This window comes from Agelaius phoeniceus, chromosome 15, assembly GCF_051311805.1.
Source record: "Agelaius phoeniceus isolate bAgePho1 chromosome 15, bAgePho1.hap1, whole genome shotgun sequence".
Lineage (NCBI taxonomy): Eukaryota > Metazoa > Chordata > Aves > Passeriformes > Icteridae > Agelaius > Agelaius phoeniceus.
The window spans coordinates 6,378,446-6,398,241 of NC_135279.1; the positions used below are offsets into that span (position 1 = coordinate 6,378,446).

General features: G+C 52.9%; 1 protein-coding gene across 1 annotated transcript; it reads left to right on the forward strand.

Annotated features, from left to right (window-relative positions):
* The first annotated feature begins 635 nt into the window (after positions 1 to 635).
* Positions 636 to 10,839, forward strand: SPARC (secreted protein acidic and cysteine rich). The gene is made up of 10 exons (XM_054642842.2): positions 636 to 789; positions 6,659 to 6,727; positions 6,903 to 6,953; positions 7,108 to 7,192; positions 7,629 to 7,750; positions 7,956 to 8,076; positions 8,259 to 8,392; positions 8,523 to 8,671; positions 9,237 to 9,385; positions 9,572 to 10,839. The coding sequence occupies exons 2-10, from the start codon at positions 6,671 to 6,673 to the stop codon at positions 9,598 to 9,600; spliced, it is 897 nt and encodes a 298-aa protein (XP_054498817.1). The 5' UTR covers positions 636 to 789; positions 6,659 to 6,670; the 3' UTR covers positions 9,601 to 10,839.
* The last annotated feature ends 8,957 nt before the right edge of the window (positions 10,840 to 19,796 follow it).

Sequence of the window (19,796 nt, forward strand, 5' to 3'; positions counted from 1 at the left end):
TTTATGATCTGTAAATGGTGAGTGATGTCTGAAGAGACCACCAAATTCAGCTGAGTGGCAATTCTGGCTGTGGGGTTTGTTCAACCAGGCCAGATCTGCTGGATGATAACCACAACAGAGAGATCACTGTGCTGAGAGTCACATCGACCAGCCCGGCATTTCTCTGCCTACTTACAGCATTTCAGATATGAAATTATCTACACTCCACATTCTCTGGGTCATTCTTTCCTCTCCCTCTCTACAAGGCAGTCACAGATAGCAGCAATGTTAGGAGACAGGATGAAGAAGCAAAAACTCCGTTTTTCTCTGCACCCCCCTGAGGATGGGAAACACCAGCTCAGGGACTGAGAAATGACAGCATTTAACATTACAATTGCAGCAGGTCGAGGTGTTAGGAGGTGCAGAACCAGGCAGAGAGATGGCATTTCCCCATCCCCGTGTGCTGTCAGTCCGAGAGAGACAGAGAACTGAAAACTCAGCGCAGGCAGCTGCTGTGACAGTGATTGCTAGGAGGGCTGCTGGGGACTGCTCTGTCCCTGACAGGGACCCTTTGATTTGCAGCTTGATTTCTCTGGTCTACCCTGTGGAGCCAAGCTCAGGGACTGCCCACTGGGAAGCGGAGGAGAGGAAGAGACCGATTTGGAAAGCTAGAGAGGAGGAGGAGGGGGAGAGGCAGAGGGAAACCCAGCCCACCCTTTGGCTTCCTCCTGCCTCCTTCTAAAACTTGCAGATTCCTCCAGCCTGTCCAAGCGCCTGAAGTTCCCTCAGCCGTGCTGCCGGGACTGCGAGGTATGGCCCGAGCTCCGCGATTGCCTTTGCTGTGCTTTTCCTCCCGACACGGGGGTCCCACAGCCCCACTCGCGGGGGTCCCTGGCCCCGCTGTCCCAGCCCTGTCCCCATCCAGTGCTGGCAGTGCGTCACTCGGGATGGGCAGCTGGACGCGGTGCCTTTAGAGACCCCTCCTGACTTCACCCCTTTCTCCTCTTCGCAGCATTTCCCCTTCTAAACCGTCTCTTATTCAATTTCGCTGCCAGAGCTTTAATGCTTTGGTGGCATCTGACTGTAAAGGTTTGATTTGCCCTCATTCTTCTCCCTCCTCCCTTTTCCCCCTCTGTGTTTTCAGCTGGTGGGTAGCTCTTTAGTGAGATCCATGACACCAAGGTGCGGGCACATCAAACCAACCTGCAGAGAAAATCAGATGTAGTTATGAACAGTCCCCACTTCTCCCAGCCTGAGGTGTGTTGGAGGGTGATGTTTTACTCACCAGAGTATCCAGAGGAAGAATAAAAGAGCTGCTGGCTTCATGTCAGCGGTTTTATTTTTTTCAGAGCAGCCGGTCTTATTTCTCCTTTGAAAAAAAAAAAAAAAAGACACTCGGCTTTTTGTTCCAAGCAAACTCTGAATGCCTTTCAAGTCTGCTGCCCTGGCTTGCCAAACTCTGGCTATCGACTGTTAGGGAGACGGAGATTGCAGGAGAGGAGGAGCAAAACTCTTTCGGGGTGTTTTTTTTTTAAGTTTTAAGAACTTGGGTTCCGCCAGGCACAATTTTAGGTCCACACAGAAGAGACGAGGGCTCGTTTCCTTTAAAGGCAGCCGCTGTCCTTCCCGGCCCGCTGACGTGACAGTCTCACTCTGCTCTTTGTGTCCCTTCTCTAAGAAAGCATCCAGCCAAAAAAAAAAAGGGAAATTTAACCTGCTGGGGGCTGAATCCCCAGCCAAACCGAAAGGCAGAAGTTTCAAGTTGGAGTGAAATGGGGGGTACCGGCAATGGCACCAGTACTCCTGAGTCCTCAGAGGGGACCAGCTTGAAACAGCCCAAAAACCCAGCATCCCTCCAAAAGGACAGAAGTTAATTGCAGCCGTTTGTTGGGCGAGTTTTAAGTGGAAAAGAAAAGCGGTGGCGTCCGGCGCGGCAGCTGAAGCCAAGCCATTGTCTGCCACATAGGCAGGAGCAGGGGTGCGGGCGGTGTTGGGAGGGGGAAGAGCAGAAATAAACTTTTCGAACTTTTTTTTCAAGCCCTTCCTTCCACAACATTCTGCTCTTCCATGACTCAGCCCCAGAGGAATGTCGGCTCCCATGGAAACCTTTTCTGGGTCCTCTGGTCCGAGGGATGTCAGGGCTGTTATCGCCGGAGCGCTTGTGGCAGGGCAGGTCCAGGGAATGCTTTGGAGATGGTTTGCATTTTTTACAGAATATTTATCGGACAGTTTATTCTCTGTCTGCTTTGTGGAGCTGTGCGGGGTGAGCTGGTGGCACCCCCGGGGCCCGAGGGACCCCCCGCACCTGGCACAAAGCGTCCGGGCTGCTTTGGACACTGCCTTAGGTCCAGCCCACACAAAAGAAAAAGCTCAGGCAGGACAGACAGCAAAATTCTGTCACGCCTGTCCGCACAGGGCTCATCCATGAGTGGCTGCCTGCAGCCCACGGCACATCCAGGCTCTTTGCCTGGTACTAATTTAATTGTTTTCCATTATGGATTCAATCTGTAACCTGGAGAAACTATGGCAGCTCTAGCACAGAGCTGTGATGGGGCTGGGCTCTTGCTGTTGTATCAACAAGCCCTGTAAGATCTGAGCATTTCTGAGCTCACACAGAGCTCCCAGCACAGGGAATGGGCTCACACAGTGCTGTGGTGTAGCCGTGTCTTTAGTGACTCTACACAGGCACATGGGGCAGGGGGATTTTTCTCCCCACTGTGTTTTACTCAGAGCAAGTGTGTGTGTGAGCTAAAGGGAATTTCAGTTCCATCTAAGCCTTGCATGGCTCTCTGAGCCTGCACAGTGTGTGAGAGGGGTCTGTGCAGGTGGCAGGAGCCGGGCTGGCTTCTGCCCAGTCCCCTGCCCTGCTCCCCAGGCACCCAGGGCAGCTGCAGCACATCTGGGTGAGCCAGCACGGGACGTGCAGGGACCTGTTCAGCAGGGAGCTTCATGGGAACTCACACAAACATCTCTGGCTTCAAATGGAATTTCAGCCTGGGAGTGGCTGCTGAGTGAAGCTCAGAGGGTCTTGCGTGCACAGGGAGGGCAGGGCAGGCAGTGGGGACCCAGCCCTGGTGTTGTGTCTCCGTGGGGGTCACACTTGGTCACCCACCTGCACCTTGAGCACTGTGACCCCAGCCGGGTTTGGCAGAATCTTTTTCTGGGCCAGCTTTGCCCTTACACTCAGTGTGAGGTGGGGGAATGTCAGATCCTCCAGAGCCTCGGAGGAGCAGTGGGCAGAGGGAGGGTGGGTGCAGGAGACCCTGCTGGCAGGGCTGGGGTGCAGGCAGGAGCTGAGGCACGGCAGGGCTGTGTCCCCATTGCCCATTGCTGCCTCCGTGGCTGCAGGGGGAGGAGGCCATGGAGCCCCTTGCCCAGGGTAGCAGGGGTGGCAGCCAGGGCGAGGAGGAGCTGCCCAAGTGGCCAGGGAGAGACTCCTCCCCACGCTAACGTGGCATCCCAAAGGGCTTACGCAACCCTGGACAGGGCCAGCGCCACATGGACCAAGCTCCACCATCCATGGAGCCTCTCCTGGAGGCTGCACCCGCCCCATCAGCGTCCTCCCCACCCCACAAAGGCCCCAGGAAAGACCCAGTGGCACAGACTCTCTGTGCCTCACTGTGGGGTACATTCCCCATCAGGAGGAGCTGATGGTGGTGCCACAAGCTTGGGGGGTGCCTGGTAAAGAGTTCCCTGAGCAGCTGGCTTGGGGTTTATGGAGGTGCTGAGGGTCAGGCTCTGCCCTCTCTACACCCCATGGTTTTCTTCTCTGGGGTATGGCTGTGAAATGCAATGAGCAGCTGGTGCTGCAGTGAGGGCCATGCTGGAGAGGTGAACCATTGGGGTTCACCTCTCCAGGTGTGAAACCTTCCTGGGGTTAACCTCCAGGAGGGGTTTGGGGGAGCCCCCAGACTCTATTTAAAGACTGACTGGGAGCTGAAGTCCCCATGTAGGATGTAAGTGGGATCAGGTATTAAAAAATCTGCACAGCCCATGGGTCCTGCAGCCCATGGTTGTCTGCTCAATCCACAGCATTGAGCATGGCAGGCCTGAGGAGAGGGTGGTGACCATGGAGCTTCTCTTATTCTATATTATCAGCAGCCTTTTCTGAGCTGGTTTCCAGCATCCTGCAAAGTGCTGGTGTCTGTTGATTCCTTTAGGATGCAGAAGGGCCCAAGTCCCTGCTTGCTAAAATCTTTTTCCCTGTTTTCTTCTGTCCAAAATGACCCCATGGCTGCCCTCTGCCCTCCACGGGGCTCACAAAGCAGCACCAGGCATTCCCAGTGCAGAGCCCCTCAGGGATCCTCCCAGGTCCCTCAGCTCGTGGTGTGGCCCAGCTGCCAGCTCCAAAGAGCATCCTTGGATAGCAGGACCATGGTTGCTCCACAAGGAGGGAGACTTGCACCATGGACCACGTTATCCTCATAGAGCAACCCTGTGTGCAGGGCTCCTGAGCTGTTATTTCAGGACTTTTGGCCACCAGGCATTCAGGAATGACCATTTGCAACCCAGCCAGGGGCTCACAGACTCTGCAATGTCCTCACTGCACAGCTTTGCCTCCAAAAAGTTGTTATTTTATTATAAATCTGTTTTACCATCTAAGGCACAAGACAGTTCTGCAGAGGTTGTTTGCTCAAACTTTTTCATGCTCCTTCTTCCTCCAAACACAACACTGGCAGCTCCAACTGTCTGCTGGCTCCTAGCAAACACCTAATTCCCTGACCCCACTTACTGCATGCCCAGACTTTGAAATTCAAGGCTTTTTTAAAGCTTGGGGAAATGATCTAAGATGGTCTTGGCATGGGGTTGGGTTCTCCTTAGTGCCACCTTCCACATGTGCATGCACTGCCCTCTCCTCCAGGCTGGGCACTGCCCAGGGAGCACCACTGAACCTCAGAGCACCTTCCAAAGCAAACAAGCCCAGGAGGAGCCTTTACTAGCCAGGGGATACCAGCAAGGGAGGACATGGCCAGAATCACCTGTACTTTTCCACCTCTCTCCCCAAAGAACCCTTGCAGGAAGAAAGAACCAGTGATCTCTGCTGGCAAATGCTGGCAGAGCTCACAGAAACCTCCAGAACAAACCAAGATGAAGGGAAGGGACAGCTCACACCAAGCAGGAGAGGAGGGAGCTGCTCAGCTGCAGCCTCAACAGAGCCAAAGAGCTCATCACCCCTGCCCACAGCCCCAAAGAGCTCATCACCCCTGCCCACAGCCCCAAAGAGCTCATCACCCCTCCCTATAGCCCCAAAGAGCTCATAACCCCTCCCTATAGCCCCAAAGAGCTCATCACCCCTGCCCACAGCCCCAAAGAGCTCACCACCCCTGCCCACAGCCCCAAAGAGCTCATCACCCCTGCCCACAGCCCCAAAGAGCTCATCACCCCTCCCTATAGCCCCAAAGAGCTCATCACCCCTGCCCACAGCCCCAAAGAGCTCATCACCCCTGCCCACAGCATGACCTGCACCCCACTAGAGGCTGGGTGAGGTCCTGAGATTGCAAAGAGGATTTTCCCTGAGTGTCCAAACCTCTCTAAATCAGGAGGCAGAGCCCAGCCGGGTTGGTGCCCTGCAGCACAGCTTTGGGGTGGCTTTACACCCAGAGAGCTGCTGTGCACGAGCAGGAAAAGGCTGCAGTGCCATTGGATACCCTGGGAGAGAAGGAGAAACCTGCTCCAAGGCTTTCTGTGGCAGCAATAACCATGAACAGCTCGGCGGCTGGCCCCAGGGCGGGCTGTGTGCAGGTGGAGGGGAGGAGGGCAGGCGGAAGGGGAGGCTTGGCAGCAGGACAGGTCCCCTGGCTGGCAGGATGCAGGGGACAGAGGATGTGCCAGCAGCAATGCCAGCCGCATACCAAGCGGGCAGCTGAGCTCCCTGTGCCCGCACACAGAGCAACCAGCCCTGCCAAACAGGAACCAGGGGGACAAGGACACGGGGATGCCACCAGCTGTGCTCTCCTGGCTCACACTGCAGCCACCCCCTCTCCTGCAGGGGCTCAGACTGGGGGGGTGCAAAGGGCTCGTCCTTCTGGAGCTCATCTCAGAGCAGGACACAACCCCAAAGTGCCTTGGGTACCTCAAATGCAGTCTGGGGAGCCTCGGGTCTGAGCAGGAAAGGGATAAACAATAGACACACCAATATTTTGGGGTGCTGGGGATGAGGGACTGGTCTCTGATACCCCTAGGGGTGTCTGTGTCCACAGGGTTTTCTAAAGGATTTCATTCTCAAGTGCTCTGTCTCATTGTTTCTCTGTTATCTATTTCCTTCATCCAGTTCCATATTTATTCTGATTGGCAACTAAGATGATAGAGTTTCATTCCTTGTACCTGGCACTCATATCAGGGGATTTTTAATGTGAAAAATGTGGGGGGATTGGTGAAAAAAAAACCCCTCCAGAGAAGGAAAGAGCCATTTTGACTGTGATTTTCCTAAAGGCCATCCAGGAGAGCAACAGACATCTAAACCCCACTGTCTCATTTTGCAAAATCAAACGACTTTATCTTGGAAACACAATTTGGCCCAAGGTTTTGGCTTGAAAAGCCATCATGTGGGTCTGTAACACCAAACAGACGAGGCAGGAAATGGAGAGAACGCCTTCCTCGAAGTGTCTGCTCAGCCTGGAGCCCAGCAGCACACAGTGGCCTCCTTCCTCATCCCTCCTTTTCCTCTGCTTTATTCAAGGTCTGCTGAAAGATGAGGGCCTGGATTTTTTTCCTTCTCTGCCTGGCAGGCAAAGCCCTGGCAGCACCGGTAAGTGCAGGAGACAGCAGAGCTGTCAGGGTTGTTCATCTGGAGCAGCCAAGGGGATTTGCTTTTATAAAAAATAAAGTACTGAGGAATGAGGGACAACTTGAGGGTGGCCCTACTGCCTGTTCCAGTGGGTCCCCCCCCTTGGACCCCCACTCATGTGTGTTTTCCTCTGCAGCAGGAGGCTCTGCCTGATGAGACAGAGGTCATCGAAGATCCCACCACAGAGGTTGGTGGTTCTGTCCCTCCTCCTCACCCATCCCCTCAGCAGCCACTGCTCTGCAAAGAGCATCTCCAAAGCTCTGGGGAGCCAAGGGGGGCTGCTCTGCCCCACAGGAGCTGGGGCTGTGCACCCACAGCAGAAACACCAACCTCTTTTGCAGGAGCCCGTGGGGGCCAATCCTGTCCAGGTGGAGGTGGGAGAGTTCGAGGAACCCACAGAGGATGTAGAGGAGATTGTTGCAGAGAGTAAGTCACTCTTCCCCTGCCCTCCAGCTGGCAGGGACACTGTCCCCTCCTTGTGTCAGGGAGCTTTAGCCACCCCAAACAGTGATGGGCTCCTTTGGGAAGGGCTGTAGCACAAGGACGATGCCAGCCTGGATGCACATTCAGAGCAAGAGGCACAAGGCCTCTTCCAGCCCTGGGCTCTCTGTAAGCCCATCTTTGCAACAGAAAAGCCAGAAAAGCCACTGGTGTGGCTACAGAAAGGAGTCCAGGATTAGCCCAGGGCTACCATTAGCCCATGGACTTACCATGTAAACCTTCCCATCTTCTCAGTGTGAGAACAGATGTGGGGACCTGTCCCTGGTGAATTCTCAGTCTTCCCTCTGTGCTGAGGTGCCCTGAGCATCTCATGGGAGGTGAGGATGTGGCTGGCTCTGACTTTGCTCCCCTCCTGCTCCAGATCCCTGCCAGAACCACCACTGCAAGCATGGCAAGGTGTGTGAGGTGGATGACAACAACTCACCCATGTGTGTGTGCCAGGACCCCTCCAGCTGCCCTGCCACCGCCGGTGTCTTCGAGAAGGTGAGGGCAGGATCTGCTCAGTGCCCAGGGCAGGGAGGGACCCACACGGGCTTTGCCAGAGATGGTGACACATGGAGACAGGGTCAGGGTGGCTGGTCCCCATCTGGTGATGAAGAAGGAGCCATTGCCCACCCCAGGAACGAGTTAAACATCTCATCTGGAGGCTCTCCCTGCCTCTCACGCAGCCTCTCCCCTTCCTGTGCAGGTCTGTGGCACTGACAACAAGACCTACGACTCCTCCTGCCATTTCTTTGCTACCAAGTGCACCTTGGAGGGAACCAAGAAGGGACACAAGCTGCACCTGGACTACATTGGGCCTTGCAAATGTAAGTGGAGCCACTCCCTCAGACAAAGGCACCCCTAACTGTGCACAGCCCCATGTTCAAGGCCTGGTGGAGGGCAAAGATCCTGGCAAGCTCAGGGCTGAGTTGTGAGGGCACCAGGGCTGTGTCCAGGGCGTGGAGCTGCATGTGCAGATGCTGCACTGAGCCCTGTGTGTGACTTGCAGTCATCCCTGCCTGCCTGGACACGGAGCTGACTGAGTTCCCCCTGCGCATGCGGGACTGGCTCAAGAACGTGCTGATCACGCTGTACGAGCGCGATGAGGACAACAACCTGCTGACCGAGAAGCAGAAGCTCAAGGTGGGGCACAGGGCATGGGTCTGGGGGCTCACCCCCACAGTGGAGGCCAGCACATCCAGAATGACCTGTGGGATTGACTCTTGGTCCCCATTTCCCTGCTGACAAGGCCTCCCCACCTCTCCCATGGCAGGTGAAGAAGATCCACGAGAACGAGAAGCGCCTGGAGGCCGGTGACCACACCGTGGAGCTCCTGGCCCGGGACTTTGAGAAGAACTACAACATGTACATCTTCCCTGTGCACTGGCAGTTCGGGCAGCTGGACCAGCACCCCATTGATGGGTGAGTACCAGCACAGCAGGGCGAGGAGCCCAGAGCCATCTCCTGCCTGAGGGACAGGGTGATTTGGCAGTAGAAGGTGGGAAGGCAGGCTGGAGATGTGACACAAGTGGGTGGCTGGTGGCAGAGGTTGTGGCAAACCAGGCTGGGGTAGAGGCACCTTTGCCTCCTCCAAACTGCTCTTCTGCAGCAAGAGGGGCCTCCCCCAGCCCCAGCTGCTCCCACCTCCCTTGGGTGTGGAGTTTCTCCCTTCTCAGATTTACTGTCCTATGACAGTCCCCTAAAATATCGTAGTCCAAAGGCCCTGGGATAACTGCAGCAGCTGAGATAGCAGCTGCTGGCTTAGCTGTGGGCTGCAGATGGGCATGGGAGTGATCACACCCTCAGCTCAGGCCTGTGGGGTGGGGGCAGCTGGCAGGGACCCCCAGCTGGTGGCTGTTTTGTGACCAGCCCTTGACCCTGGTGACACTCGGGGGCTGATACTGGGAGGGCACAGGGACAGCAGCCGAAGCAGAGAGCTGGGACCAGCAGCTTCCCTGCTGTGAGGGTGTGGTGGTGACCCTGGCAGGTACCTGTCCCACACGGAGCTGGCCCCGCTGCGTGCCCCCCTGATCCCCATGGAGCACTGCACCACTCGCTTCTTCGAGGCCTGCGACCTGGACAACGACAAGTACATCGCCCTGGAGGAGTGGGCCAGCTGCTTTGGCATCAAGGAGCGTAAGTACCCAGGAGGAATGGGGCAGGAGGGGCTGAAGAGCACCCCCAGAACCCCCAATGTGCATGAGGCAATGCATCACAGCCAGCCCTGGGTGAGGGCAAGCACGGGGGACTGGGAAGGGTGCAGGAACAGTGGGAGCCTGGCAGTATCCACCTCCTAACTTTGTCTCTCTTTTCCTTCCACAGAGGACATAGACAAGGATCTTGTGATCTAAACGCTCACCTTCCTGCTCTGCTGCCTGTTTTGTCATGTTTTAACCTTCCCACTTCCTTTGGTTTTTAAACTGCTTTTGTTTTGTTTTGTTTTTCCCTGGGAACAAGGTGCTAATATAGGTCTAAACATATGTAGTAACGGTGCTAAGAGAAATAACAGTCCTCATTCATAGCCTTATCTATCACCACTAGATTACTCACCCAGCTGTTTCCACACGCTCTTACCAGCCTCTTCTCTCTCCTACGTCTTTACTGCTGATTGTTCCTGTGCTAAATATCCGCTCTGCCTCACCATCCGCTCTCAGACTTCTCTTGACTTCTCGCTAGCAGCGCGTTCCTGGACACTCAGACACAAAACCCTCTCAGCTGATTCACCGCCCCAGGCACAGATGCCAGCGAGGGAAGGCAGAGCCAGAGGATGTAGGAGGATTGGGTTCTCAAGCAGAGCAGCTGCCTGCAGGTGACATTGTGGCCACCCAGCTCGTGGTAGGAAGGGTGGAGAGGGGTGAGAAAGACAGAGAGGGGTAGGATTTTGTTTTCCTTTTTTTTTTCCCTCCCATTCCCAGGGTTTAGCAGTTATTGGGCACAGAAAAAAAAAAAGATAAACTGAACAAGAAAATAGGGAAGTGCACAGAATTTAAAACAAGTAAGATGAAATTATTACCATCCTGTAAAATCCTCTTGAATAATAAAGGTTTGAAAGTGCTACATGCTTCACCATCACTCAATGACCACGCTGCTGTCGTGTTTTCTGTGTGGCTGCCTGTTCCCCAGGGTGTATGTGTGGCTCACCTTGGTGCTGTGATTCAGCTCCAGGTGAGACAAAGCTCTTGGCTCTCCCCAAATCACAGTGCCCTGAAGCACTTCCCACCCCTCTGCCTTGGCTGTGCCTAATTCCAGCCCTGCTCTTCCAGAGAAGCTGTGTCAGACTTGGAAGGGATATTTCTGCCCAGAAAGTGGCCTGTGTGCCACATGCTTGAGGGAAAGGCTGTAATATTTTTTTTTTCCTGTTGTGGATTTAAGGGATGCAAAGGATGGAAGGGAGAAGGTATTTGGATTTTGCTTTATAAGAGAGGGTCCTGACAGGAGCAAAGTGATGGTTAAATCTCACAGGCTGAGAACTCTTTTTTTTTTACCTCTGAATGTTCTCTGTGCCTTATATTATTAAATTCCTGCCACAGTGTGAGCAACCTGATGAGTTTCTGTAATAAAAAATACTGATTTGAAACACTGACAATGAACCAGCCTGCAATGTTCCTCTGTTTCATCCCATCCTGGTGAGAGAGGGACTCCCCCCTCCACACCAACTTCATGCATGGGTTCAAGTTGTTCCCACAGGTCTCCCAGCCCCAAAAAAGGTTCTGGTCCAAGGGTAGCTGAGGTGTTTCTGCCCATTCCAGCCCATCACTGTAAAGGGCTTGGGGAATATTGGATGGGAAACGTGTGGGCAGAGATGGGGTCACTGCAGCAGCCAGCACAGACACTCACATGGCTCTCAGGCCCTTGTTTTCATCAGCAATAAAATCCCTGGGAAAGGCAAAAAGGCACAAGAGTAGGAAAGTAAACACCCCCATTTGCATGGGCTAAAAATAGCCAAGTTTCAAGAGCTCTGGCTCAGCTGTGAGGTCCGTGCTGACAGCCCCTGTGGGGTGTGCTGTGCTCCCAGCAGGGCTGTCAGGATCCTGCACAGGGTCACTGCTGGCTGCAGATCCCACAGGACACAGACACTTTATATGGCCAAGGTGTGTGACCCCCATGGGAAGGCTCAGCCCAGGGGGCCAGGGGAAGCACAGCACCCCTTGCCCTGGCCACACTGCCCCCCAGGGCTCCTAGCCAAAGGGGGCTCCCAGGGGAGACACAGCGAATGCCTCCCCACTGTGGGAGCAGCTCTACAAACTGGCAGACCTGACCCAGAGAAGGGCACCACTGCCCGTGACCCCTGCAAGAGCCAGCTGCATGTGACCCACCTCCAGGCCTGGAGAGCTGTTGAGAGAAGGTTTGGGCAGGGCAGAGGACAGGAAGACAGGCAGGGGCTGCAGGAGATCAGCCATCCTGTGCCAGCTGCTCTCCAGTCACTCCCTCTCAGCCAGGATCCCTCGCTCTGCTCCCCTGTCAGAGGCAGCTCCTCCACTCCTTCCAGCCCAGCCCTCCTGCCAGGGCCACCAGACAGCACAGGAGCTTGGGTCCTGTGCAGGGGAAGGGTCTCCAGCCCTGCTGTCCCCTGCCTTCCCCTCTGGTGCACGAGTCCCAGCAAGCTCAGGAAAGCCAGCAGGCTGCCCCAGGATTGCTGGGTGTCACAGCTCTGGAGGTGCAGTGATCCCTCTCCAAGGCCATGTCCCATCCCATGGGACAACACTGCTGTCCCAGCAGACTGGCAGAGCCCAAAGGAGCCAACCCAGTGCTACAACAAAGTGCAGTTGGCCTGGCTTTAGCTGAGCATCAGAACGAGCTCAGGAGGTTTGGGCTCTCTTAACCCTTCAAAGGTCACTGCCTGAAGCATCAAGTGGTTGGAATTTCACTGCCTTGGGGCAAATGCCATACAAGGGGTTATGTCAGGACTTGAGGAATAAGCTGGCCTCTTTCAGACCCAGGCAGTCAGCAAGGGTGGAACAGAACAGCCCTTTCCCTGTTGGAGCTGAAATGGAGCCTTCCCGTGCCTGCACAGCAGTAAAGAAACTCCCCTGTACTTTCCGAGTGGAAATTCTCCCTGTGGTTTGTGCTGACTGAGGACACAGTTTGCAAACCTGAAAAAGAAAAAAAAAATAAACCCAACAAACTAAATAGAAAACTAACAGACAGATCTGGATCCAAAACCAGCACCAGCCTCACCTGAGTCCTACAGTGCATCTGCAGAGATGGTTCCTCTTGGTGCAGTTACCCACTGAGCCATGTCCTGCATTCAAGAGAGGAAAGATAGCCTAGACAAACATTTCTGTACAGATTTGTGCTCTGTTTTCCTGACTCTTACTTTTGTAAGAGAAACAAACTGTGGCATAAATACTGTATTAAGGTTTGTGGCTGAAATGTACAAAATGCAGGTGATGAAAAAGGTGACAAGCCAGGGATCACCAGGACTACTCCAGTCACACACCTGGAAACAGCCTGGACTCAGAGCCCTGCTGTTTGTGAGGTGCAGCTGCACCTGGAGCTGCTTCTGCTCTCGCCAACAGTGACACTGGAAACCTGTGGAATTAAACTCATCCTACAGCACAAAATCATGGAATCAAAATTCTGAGTTGGAAGGGACCCACAAGGATCTCTGAGTCCAACTCCTGTGACAGGACAACCCCCAGAATTACAACATGTGCCTGAGAGTGTTGTGCAAATCCTTCTAAAAATCAGACAGGTACTGTGGCCTTGGGAGCCTCTTCCAGTGCCCAATACCCTCTGGATATTTGAAAATATCCAACCTAAGCCTCTCCTGACACAGCTTCACACCATTCCCTCAGGCTCCATGTGTGAAGGCTGGTATTTCACACAGGTTCGAGCCTCATCAGCTAAAATCAGCCCTGCAAAGGAAGACTGAACCATGTAACTGAGGCCTTTGACCTGTGTTCAGGCACCCAGGGTGGTGGGGTCGATGGAGTCACCATTCCCAGTGGGAATCTCACACACAGGTCTCTGCCACAGCAGTTCAAGCACCCCCAGAATTACTGAGGGGGGATTTTATCATGGGTCTGGCACAGAGGGTGTCCCCCAGTGTCAGGATTTCCTCCACCCATCTGCCCTGCTCCGGCCTGAGGAGCAGCTCCCAAAATGCCCATATCCTCTGTGCAGCATCCTTTGGTCTTAAAATCCCTTCTTTTTGAAAGATGCACGAACTCAGTCAAATCTTGCCCAACCGCCAGCGAGGAGACAATGCCGGGGGAAACCCCTCTAGGGACGCATCTCCTGCGGCCGGGCTGGAGGCAGGGCAGAGGGGAGGGAAGCTGACACATTTTGTCCGCCCCCTGAAGCTGTGAGAGGCGCCTCCTCTCTCTCCTTCCTGCCCGTTCTGCTCCTCCCCGGCCGGTCCCGTCCTCGGCAGCGGCGCGGAGCGGCCGGCGGGGGGAGCGATGCGGCCGGGGATGGAGCCGGGGAGGCTCTGCCGGAGCGGAGCGGGCACAGGGAGCTTGTCCGGGGCTGCCCGGGCACAGGGCGAGAGAAGAGACCCGCTCAGCTGAGGGCTCTGCCCTTCGCAGCGAGCGGCTCAGAGCCCTGCTCCCTCTAGGGCTGCGTCCCCACCACGCTGGGCTACTGCATCCCAATGCATCCTATTGCATTCCAATGCATGCCATTGCATCCCATTGCATCCCATTGCATCCCATCGCATCCCAATGCATCCCATTGCATCCTATTGCACCCCATTGCATCCCAATGCATCCTATTGCATCCCAATGCATCCTATTGCACCCCATTGCATCCCATTGCACCCCATTGCATCCCATTGCACCCCATTGCATCCCAATGCATCCTATTGCATCCCAATGCATCCCATTGCATCCTATTGCATCCCATTGCATCCCAATGCATCCCATTGCATCCTATTGCATCCCATTGCATCCTATTGCATTCCAATGCATCCCATCCCATCCCATTTGCTAAACCCTTTATACAAATATATTTGTATTTATAATATTTATAATTTATTTCATAAACTATAAATTTTATCTATGATTTATTATAATAAATTACAAATCTTATTTATAATATTCATAACTTATAATAATAAATAAAAATAATTATTTATTGCATTTATAATAAATATTATTTGTAATATTTAATAAATATTTATTGATTAAATAAATATATAAATAAATCTTTATCGTTTATTTATTATATTTATAATATGTATAATATATATTTATATTATTTTATAAATAATTTTATAAATTTTATATAATAAATTATTTTATAGATTATAAAATTTATTTATTTATAATTTATTTTATAAATAATAAAATTTATTTATGATTTTAAAAATAAATAATATTATTTATTACGTTAATTATTTTTATAATAAATAATAAACAATAATTTATTATATTTATAATAAGTAGTTATTATATTTAATAAATATTTATAATATAAATATATAAATAAATATTTGATGTTTATTTATTATATTTATAATATGTATAATATATTATATTTGATCAAAGCAGTTGATCAAATCTCAGGCTGAGTTTGGCCAGGGGGTCCACTCTGAACCTCATGACTCAATGGGAGGCTCTTCCTTACCCTTTGCACTCTTATCTTTTTGTGTCTCTGGTCTCCAAGCAAATCCTTTTAAGATGATTTTGGTAATTTTCCTCTGTATGCTTCAGCAACCTAGGAAGTGACAGAGTGGATGTTGCCCATCAAACTTCGTTAAGTTGCAGTTTCACAAACTTTCATTCAAACTTGCTTTTGCTGACACCTTTGTCAGTGACTCTTTAAGTGACCTAATGACACCATCCCATCTCACCCCGAGGTGCCTGAGCCCCCCTGCCCTTCTGGAGCACAGACCAGTTTGCACTCTAAAGGACTCATGGCCTGTATGATTCCAAGCTTTGTGCTTTGCAGCTCGCTCTTTCTCAGTACCATTCCTTCTAATTTTTGAACCTACTGGCTGGTCTTGATCTGATGGGCCATAAAACCAGAGCCATGGCCTTCCTCTGGGTGGCCTGAGGACAGAGAGAGGATGCAGACAGACAGACAGACAGACAGACAGACAGACAAGTGCTTCACTGCACAGTGATGCTGAATTCTAACAGGAGCTGGGCTTGGCCTGATGCTCTGGTGCTGAGCTAATTGCACAGTAAGTAATTATTTGTGTCAGGTTTTATCCAGTTTCTGCACTGCCCGTGGAGAACTTCCATTACTTTCTGTGTTATGTCCTACCACATAAACAAGGGCCATTTCCCAACTGAGCCCATTTTTTGCCAGGCTCAGTATTATGCTCCTAATCAAAGAAACTCTGAATCTGTGATTCTTGGGAAACAACTCGCCCCAGGACATATTTTTATGTGCATTCCCTACATTTTTCTTAATTTCATATTCCTTTTGATTGCTACTCCATCTGGATTCGAGAGACTGCACAAGTCTCTTGTTGTTTCTTGTCCAAACACCTCACGGATCACCTTCACTGCCTGGGTTTTGGAGACTGCTGCTGTCAGCTCTGGGGCCAAAATTCTCCATGCTCAAACCCAAGCCTGACCACAGCCTGATGGTCACTGTCTGCAGCTGCCCAGGGCAGTTGTGGCACCACAACCATGCCTGGCAGGACAATTCCTGGTGGCCAGGGCTGTACCTGACACTCACAGGGCTCTTCACAGCCAGGAGCAGTGTAAAACCACCACAGGACTCCTACACTGAGCATCCAGTGCTGCTCAGCCATGCAATGCATTTCCTTCCTGTGAAATGAGGGGTCTCCTGGAAACTGGAGGCTCTTTCTCCCCCAGCACCAATCTCCCCAGAAGAGCTGCCTCAGCTCACAAGTGCCTGAACTGGATGCAGTCTGGAAGCTGGGTTAATATCTGGGTCACCACTTGTTTGCTCTGCTCCTTCTCCCTGAAGCATCTGCTATTGGGAGCAGAGATGAGTCAGGGCAGACCTTTGGTCTGACCCAGTCCTGCTGCTCTTCTGCACTAACCACACCTGCAATCATGCCCTGTCTGCTTGGGCTTGAGCAGCACCATTCATCCTGCAGGATTCCTGTTGTTTCCTCCTGGCCATGGTGTCCTTAATGAAAACTTTATCTTCCATCAGATGATTCCCCCTTCACTTGAGAGCCAGCTCCAGGTTTTAGCTCTGGTGCAGATTTTTGTGCCCTTCAAAGAGCCCTTCCCTGTTCTGAGCACTGCCCACATGCTGTCTGTTTGGTGAGCCTTTATCCTGCTCCACAGGAATAATTTCCTTTTCCTTTACAGCTTGCTCATCCAGGAGTATTTTACTTAACATGTTCTTGTTTGCATCCTTCTCCTTTGCCCAGCAGCTGGCATGGGATGAACTACGTGTGGCAGGAAGAAACATGCTGTAGTAATCAGAGGGGAAATCTGGAGGGCTCCAGAGTTTGTTGCCCTTCAGAGGCAGATGCCCATATCCCTTGCACATTAACCATAACACAGGGCCTGTGCTGGCAGACTTCAACCCCTGGCCATGGAAACTCATTTCCCCTGGAGATCTTGGCATGGCAGACAGAGTGGAAGGAGAATAAATTTCCCTCTCCATATGCAAAGGGCAAAAGAGGAAGGGAGGAGAAGACCATCCTCTTCTCCTTGGCTGCCTCTGCCTGAAAACTGGCAGGGATGAAAGTGCTGCACCTAGAGCTCCCACCTACAAACCCCTGCCCATGCTGCCCTGCAGGGAGGAGAGCAGGGCTGGGAGCCAAGCAGGGCTCAGCCCAGCACTCCCACCCCGCCGTGCCCATCCCTCCTCCTGCCACCCCCAGACCCCATCACCACCACACAGCTGCAGCATCACAGGCATGACCCCCTGGCAGACCCAGTCCTCCTACTGTGGATGGATTCTCTCCTCAAGGACGCTCAATTCTGGCTTGAAAAGCCAAATGTTAGCTGAGGAGGAGCTCTTTGGAAAGGAGCTGGGCTGGGATGTCAGGGCACACCTTGCTGCTCCAGCAGCCAGCCCCCCCTCCTCTTCAGCCCCAAGCTTGGGGCTCTGCTGAGGGCTCCCCTTTCCCTCCACGCTGGAGCTGTGGCTGCCTCCCCTGCTCCTGGCCTCCAGCTGTACCTTTAACATGTGTGGGCAAACCCAGGTTCCTGAATGCAGCTCGGTTCAAGGCAAAGGTGTTGGGGCACGTTCCGTTTGGGAGAGCAGGAATGATTGAACTGCTGGGGAAAGGCCAGCCTTGGACTGCCAAAGCTGGGAGAGGCTTCCTGATCCAGCCCTGTCTGGGAAGGCTTTGAATGGACCCAGGGAGGAGGCAGAGAGGGATGGAATCGCTGGCAGCCACAGGGACAGAGGAAACAAGATGGGGTTGAGACATGCCCCTGTTGCTAAAGGTTCCTTCTGTGAGGATGCCAGAGGATCTGTGAAGAGAGTGAATGAACCTGCCTTGGCATCCCTGCTTCTTTGGAAATGTTTCCTCTTTCCATCCAGGTGTGAGAGCAAAAATCTTCCCCTTCCATGCAGACCAAACCAAGGCCAAATGGCAGAGCCGTGCTTCACACACACATGTGGACACCCACACACAAACAGGGGTTCTTGGGTTATCTGACAAGCTTCTACTTCTTCTTCCATGTTCTGCTCCCTCTCTTGCTTCTCCCTGAGCTCAGCTTATCCTTGCACAGCTCCCTCCATCCCAGTGAGTTAAGCTGAGGGTAAAGCTGAGTCCAGGTGGCTCTGACTCTGTGGGCACCTCACCAGCCCCACAGAGAACAGGAGTGGGGCTTGTTAACCCAAGAGATAACTTGGTGGGTGGGTGCCTCTGGATGGGAGTCATCCATCCATCCATCCATCCATCCATCCATCCATCCATCCATCCATCCATCCATCCATCCAAACCCTCCATCTCTGCATCCCATCCTGCCAAGCCAGGTCCTCAGGGCCACAGATGGCCCCAAACTGGTCCCCACACAGGTCTGGAGAGCTTCTCTGAGCTACTCTGAGCACCCCAGGACCCCTTTGTCCTGCCCACTTTCCATCCTGCCTTCTCCAGAACCCGGCAGACCTCCCAGGAAATGCTGGAAGGGATTTTCTGCCTCTCTGTGCTGGGGTTTCCTCCTCCATATCTCCAGATCTAAATCACCAGGGACATGCCACAGCCAGCAGCCACCCCAGCACTACCCCCATCCCTCTGGAGTGAAGTCAACCTTCCCCCAGAGCTAAACAGGAGGCTCTGCTCCCCGCCCTCTTGGCAAGTCCATGGCTCACCCACAGGGGATTATCAGCCTTCATTCTCCTGGCCCCATCAGTCTCTCCTTCCCCCCTCAGCCTCAGGGCTGGGGAAGAGCAGGCACTGATCTCTCAGCACGTTTTCCTAGCAGGACCCTGCCTGTGACCCGTTCCCAGAGACCTGCAGAGGAGCAAAGTTGGAAAACATGAGCACAAACTGAAGGGTCTCAGCTTTGCAGCTGAGTTTGTTCATCTGCAGGCACCCCAGGAATGGGATTAGCTGTGGGGTCCAGCTCTTATCTGAGTACTTTGAGTCTGACCCTGCCTTGCTGAAGAAGAGATGGTTGGATTTCTTGTAGATTATTTAGGGTATCAGAAGTAGCCTGGCAACAACATTTTTCTCCCTTGCAGAACTCAGAATTAAGCCATGTGCTGCTTTGAAACAATGATCACACAGGTGATCATTGAAAAAAAAAACCACCCAAAACCTCCACTGACTCCTACCCATTTCCAGTTTTGCTCATTGCCAGTGCCTCTCATTTCATCTGACTCTGATGATGACAAGGAGGATTCCAGCACTGGGAGGCATTGATTGACCAAGTTCTTCATCCTTTTATTCACTTCCCCATCCACCCACACGTGGCCAGGCTTCGATTCCCTGAAGGATCAGCCCTCGGCGTTCCTGGAGCCTCATCCACAGCAATAACCAGCACAGATGCCCTCAGCAGGGTTGAACTGTTTGAGGGAGGGAGTGCTGATTTTTTGGTGGGAATCCAACGAATGATCTCATCCTAGAAAGGAAGCCAGAAATCACCATCTCCACCGGGCAAGCCATGGTGCTCACTGTCAGCTGCACAGACCACCCCATGCTCTCTGCAGATGGCCTGTCATGCCTCCCCACCCCTCAGTCCCACCATCACCCCCACCTCCACATTCTTCAGCTTTGATTTCTTGGCAGGAATAGTCAGGACTGCTGTCATGGCTGTGACTGCCATCCCACCAAATGCCAACTGGACATCAGGCGAGCTGGCCAAAAGGAGAAGAAAACAAGTTCAGTGTCAGGGTAGCAAAACAAACCCCAGAGAAGAGTGGAACAAGAAAACAGTCTGTCTGATAGGGCTGGGTGGCAGAAGCAAGCAGTCTGTCTGATAGGGCTGGGTGGCACATGTGGTGTGGTGGGTGCTGCTGGGCCAGAGGCAGATCGTGTCCCTGGCACAGCCCCATGCCTGCACTGTCCCTTTGCCATTTCCCTGCTCTGGTGGTGGCAGGGCAGCCTGGCCATCCTCCACAGAGCTGGGGGCTGTTCTGCACTCCAGCTGCTGTCCCAGCCACCCCCTCTTCCCCTGCTCTGGCATTTTCTCAGCAGGCCCAGGCAGCAGCACAT